The sequence below is a fragment of the Ailuropoda melanoleuca genome, chromosome 10, assembly GCF_002007445.2.
Source record: "Ailuropoda melanoleuca isolate Jingjing chromosome 10, ASM200744v2, whole genome shotgun sequence".
Lineage (NCBI taxonomy): Eukaryota > Metazoa > Chordata > Mammalia > Carnivora > Ursidae > Ailuropoda > Ailuropoda melanoleuca.
This window is the reverse complement of record NC_048227.1, coordinates 59,406,588-59,412,050: the sequence shown is the minus strand read 5'-3', so window position 1 is coordinate 59,412,050 and position 5,463 is coordinate 59,406,588. Positions and strand designations below refer to the sequence as shown.

Here is a 5,463-nt window from a genome sequence, read left to right as displayed (position 1 = left end):
CCCCCAATATTTTATTATAAAAACTGTCAAATATGCATAAAAATGTAAAGAATTATATCATCTAGATTCTGAGATTAACATTTTGCTATAATTAACTTTATCACACATCACTACCAACCTAGTGAATGTTATCTTCATAATAGCATCAGGCATATTTTTGCCTTTCAGTTAGTCCTAGTTTGTTCATAGAAGTTAGGAGGGTTTATGAAATGTCTTTGACTTCATTCTTCTGCCTCCAATTCTCTAATTCCCTCATTTAGAACTACTGGGGGCCTTTATGTTTTGGGTATCTCCCTGTGAAAGATGAGAAGAGAAGAAACTCTCACAGCTGTTCTTGAGAGCATTTGTCAAGACTTAATTATTTTTTTAAGATTTTATTTATTTATTTGAGAGAGAGAGAGCACAAGGTGGGGGGAAGGGCAGAGGGAGAGGGAGAACCAGGATCCCCACTGAGCAGGAAGCTGGATGCGGGGCTCAATCCCAGGGTCCTGGGATCATGACCCGAGCCAAAGGCAGATGCTTAACCTACTGAGCCACCCAGATGCCCCAAGACTTAATTATTTTCAATGATAAATTTAATTTTTTATTATTTTGCTTTGCATTCTTTGCAGTATATACGATGCGGACTGCTATCTTTATATAAAATATTCTTTTAATCAATAGAACTATTTTTATCCTAATAGAAAAATAAGCAAAAGAATGAATAAGCAACTCATAAAAGTAGAAATAAAAATAGACAAATATAAGAAAAAAGTTGTTATTCAAAGAAATTGTTATTCAGAGTAGCGCTAATTAAAATAACACTGATCCATATTTGCATATCAAATTGGCAAGGAATCTTTAAAGTTTCTATAATCATTTTTGGCACGAATGGTATGAAATGAGGGTCCCATGTGCTGTTACTGAAATTGCAATCTGGAACAACAATCATAGATTACTAGCAGCAAGGGACATAATTCAGTTCCTGAGTCCTCCCCTAGGTCTTGCCCCTGTCATTTCTTTCCCAGGATGTCTTCCATAAGGGATGGAATATTTCCTCTTAAAAGGAAACAAATCATTGGAATTCTAGCCTCAGACCCCTTTTTTCTAATCAGTGTTTATCTATTTTTATATTTCTTGATGCATCCTTTTATATAATCAGTGCAAAATTAATGGGCTCTGGATATAATTCTATAGTTATAAAAGTATCTGGACTAATAATACTTAGTGTATATTTTGAGTGACACTTTACAATTTCCAAATCACTGGCATATACACAATGTCATTTCATCCTCACATTCTCTTGCGTACTATACAGGGCATAAGCATGCAAGGCCCAGAGGTATTTAAGGAGTTAGCTTCCTCAAGATCTTTTAGCTAGCGAATGGCAGAGACAAGTTCTCTATGGAATACATTCTGCTGTCTCACGCTTTGGTTAGGCTTAAATGACATAATGTGTATAAATGTGCTCCGTAAACTCTTAAAGTAATATGCAAATATTAATCTTTGTTACCAGTTATATTACACACAAATATGTTTCTTAATTTGGCAATTCTAATATCAGTTTGTGCTAATATTTTGAATTCATATTTTAGCTTTACCAATTTTGGAAGAACAGATTGCCAAGGGAACTGAATCAGGAGTTATGGTAAATATGTTTCAAAATTATTTTGACTTTAAAAAAAAAAGCTCTCTGTCACAGATATAGGTACACTAATATATACTATCTTTGTTGGTTCTTAGCTGCAGTCAATACTGCTCAGTGGTCAAAGCATTCCAGATGAACTTGTCATAAAGCTAATGTTGGAGAAGCTCAACTCCTTGGAAGTTTCTCACTTTGGTATGTTTATTTTTATATATCGGTGGCTCTCAAAGCAACCTTAAAACTCACGCTTTAGCTGACACACCCATAATTTCTGGAGTTGCTCTTTTTGTTTGCCCTGATGCAGGAATTCTAGAGCCTGAATTCAATTAAACAGCTTAGATATTTTTATTTGCTTATTTATTTCCTTTTATTCTTCAGATTCTACATTTGTAAATGAATAAATAAGTTTAAATGGTTTGATCTTTGAGCACTGTGTTATCCAGCAAAAGCATCAGCACTCTGCTGTCATCCTTCTCACAGTGCTGACAGCCTTTGCTGACTCCTTTTCCATTCACTCAAAGTTTTATTACGGAGTCCTGTCCGTGGCTAGGCTTCTCTGTGTTAATCCACACTTACAAGGCAGGAATGGGAACTTGAATGGCACCAGCTTACCCTCTGGCTCCAGAAATTGGCAGACTTCGGTCTGTTCACCCAGTCTACCCTCTCATTTTGGACCCAAGAAGTCTCCCTGCGCTCAAACAGATGCTGAACAGGGGTTTGGGGCCTAATTTCTCAAGATGAAGACCACTGAAGCTCAGAATGACTAAACAGAAAAGAGCAAACCCTATGACATTTGCAAAAGAAGAAAGAAGAATGAAGATGTGCTGGGGAGAAAATCATCCACCTGAAATAGATTTATTGAATGAAAGAAGAAAAACTTAGCAAGCTGCTTCATATCCTTAGTAAGTTAAGGGAGGACATTGTGACTATTAAGAACACAGGGATAAAAATAAAATGCAGTGAAGTAAAAACCATGATTGCTAAAGCAAATCAATAATGGAAGTAGCAAAAGCAGACATCACTGCAAGCTATGTCTGTATCATTTATATCTATGGTAGAAAGATTTCTCTACATACAGATGATATAGAGAACAAACTACATCTATTCATCCACATATAGAAAAATATCTATTATATATGTTATATATATTATACATGATATATATTATACATTATATACAGTGTGTGTGTGTATAGTGTGTATAATATACACACACACACACTTTGTCTACACATCAGTTTTTCTATCTATTGATCAGTGTTAAAAAAAGATGACCTTGGGAAAACATCCAGAATGTGGGAGGTTAAATGAGTAAAAAGGTAAAATGGACAATGACAGAATTCTAACATAGGTCAATAAATGACCTCCAAAAGAGTAGTGATTGAAACTGAAGCATGTATACAGTTAGGCAGGCAAATATCTTCTTGTTTATACTTCATCTCCCCTTACCTCTTGAAAAAATTTAGAGTAATTTGCTCACAAAAAGATGGTATAAATGATAAATATTGGCAAAAAGAGAAAAAAATGAAAAAATAAACCTACTCAGCTATGCCATTCATGATGTTCAGAACCTTTTTAACTTCTTGTGGAAGATTTCAAGCAAAAGTAAAGAAAGTGATGTAAAACTCCCCCCCCCCAGTTTCCATGACAACTCTAGTCTAATCTGTTTTATGTAAACTCCTGCCCACATCCCTCCCCCAGCCTACTTTATTTTGAAGCTAATTCATATCATATCAGTTCATCTGTAAATGTTTTAGTATACATTTCAAAAAGATAAAGACTTTTTTTAAACCTAGTATCACATTATATTATCATACCTATTAAATTAATAGTAAATCATCTACTGACCACTCTGTGGTCAGATTTGATTATTTGCCTTGTGTATTTTTATTTCCTAGCTGATCTTTGAGTTTTGTTTTTTGGTTTCTGTTTTGGGATTTTGTTTTTTTGTTTTTTGGGGTTTTGTTTTGTTTTGTGTGTGAGTGTGTTGTTGTTGTTTGTTCTTTTGTTTTGTTTTGGAGTTTTTTTGGAAGCGGATCCAACCAGGTTTCACATATAGCAATTGACTGGTATGTCTCAAGTCCCTTTTAACTATAAATTCCCTCTACCTCCTTCTATCATCTTGTGTTCTCTTTGTTGAAAAAGCGGGTTATTTGTGTTTAAAAATTTACTGCATTTTGGATTTTGCTGACTGGCATCCCCTCATATCATTTAATGTATTCCTCTTTCCCCTAGACTTGCTGTCCACTGCTTGTTCCGGAAGCTGGCATAGGAAAAGCAGTATAAATAATTTCTTGAGTCTGAGGGCCACACTATTAGCGTGCAATTGCATGGCTGTGTTTTAAGCATGTACAACTGGGCTTATTTAAAGGTTATAAAAGCAACCTTAAAACTCATATTTACAGGACCTAGCACCCCTTCTGTCCAAATTCCCCTCACCTATTCTGTAACATCCCCAAAGGAATTTCTGTGGAAACTAGCACCCTGCTAAATGCAGTTTAAAAGTCTTTGCTCAGCAAGGAGTCTTTCTGATGTTTGGTCCTATCCACCAGCCTGGTAGATGGTAGAAGCAAAATTGGAAGTGATGAGCTTTCAAAATGGGGATATTAACCTGAGACAGGTCTGGGTGAGGCTGGGTAATTGATGACTCTAAAATCCCTGAAGACAGATGTGTGCTGCTGGGGACACTGCACAACAGAATATTGCGAAATTCAATCTTAATTTTTTTCTGTACCAGAGCCCTTTTACAGTTGAACGTTTTATCACTGTTTAGAAATAACTTACACAAGCTGTAATTACAATCCTTTCATTTACAACCTATCATGCTGTGTTGGCCTTGGGCCAAAATCAGCTTCCATGAACTACATCCTCACCTGAGAGAAAATGGTAGAGCCAATACCTGGGCATCCTGAGAAGCCCCTCTCTGCTTCCTGTTTCTAGATTCCAGAAAAACTCATTTTCTCCAGTAAAGATGGACAGCCCTAGTCTGGGCATTCCCTGCCTCCAGCGTATCACATTGTGGATGGTCTCCGAAGTCATTGGTCACCAGTGTGTCCACTCATATGGGTCTGGCATGAGGTCAGGTACATATTAGGGTTGGATGGGCATAAGCTACCTGATATCGCTGAATCTCTCATCACTTCAATCTGAAAGCAGTAGCATGCCATCTTCAGTTTTGTGGAAATAGGATTTCATTCCACTGTACCAGGAAGTGGGGCCAAGGGATGGTATGGGCCAAGTAGCTACCCCTGGGCAGCGATATGGACAGTATTTCAGGTTTTCCCCTGGTGGGGGTGATGCAGGCTGAACACTAGCCCGCAGCATTTCTACTCTGCCAATGATAGTACATACAGAGCCTCGCAGCAGGGAGTGGCAGGAGGTCTGCCATTCTTCCATCTTCAGCATTGAGGGTAGGTGCTTGGTAATGGTGTCAAGGAGATAGGACAGAGAGGGGAGGTCCTCATTTATGCTTCCATCTTCATACATATCTCTGGGGTTAGAGAGGTTGGCCGTGGGCTTGGCAGCTCTGATCTGTCTACAAAGAAGTATCCTTGTGGGTATCCAGAATTGGGTCTAGAAAACTAAGCTATTCCACTCTCCTACATCTCTTCCATAGATAGATTCCTAGGGTCTGGGTACAATGATACTGGCTACCTCTCAATGCGTAAGGCCCTTAAACTCATCACTCAGAAAATTCAGGCCTATCAAATACTGGCCTATCAGGTGAGAAGCAGCCCCCATGGAAACAACCCACTCTTCTGCTGCTTCCACTAGGAAAGAGACCAAGTTTTAAACTCATTCCTATATATATATATATATATATATATATATATACATGC

General features: G+C 37.6%; 1 protein-coding gene across 1 annotated transcript in view; it reads left to right on the top strand.

Moving 5' to 3' along the window:
• Positions 1-1,561: 1,561 nt before the first annotated feature.
• Positions 1,562-5,463, top strand: part of AK9 (adenylate kinase 9) — a gene marked incomplete at its 5' end in the record, with an annotated part of 162,390 nt that continues 158,488 nt past the window's right edge. The window contains 3 exons of the mRNA XM_034670770.1: positions 1,562-1,627; positions 1,723-1,861; positions 5,241-5,347. Coding sequence (XP_034526661.1) covers positions 1,562-1,627; positions 1,723-1,861; positions 5,241-5,347 — 312 coding nt within the window. The remainder of the gene's footprint in view (positions 1,628-1,722; positions 1,862-5,240; positions 5,348-5,463) is intronic.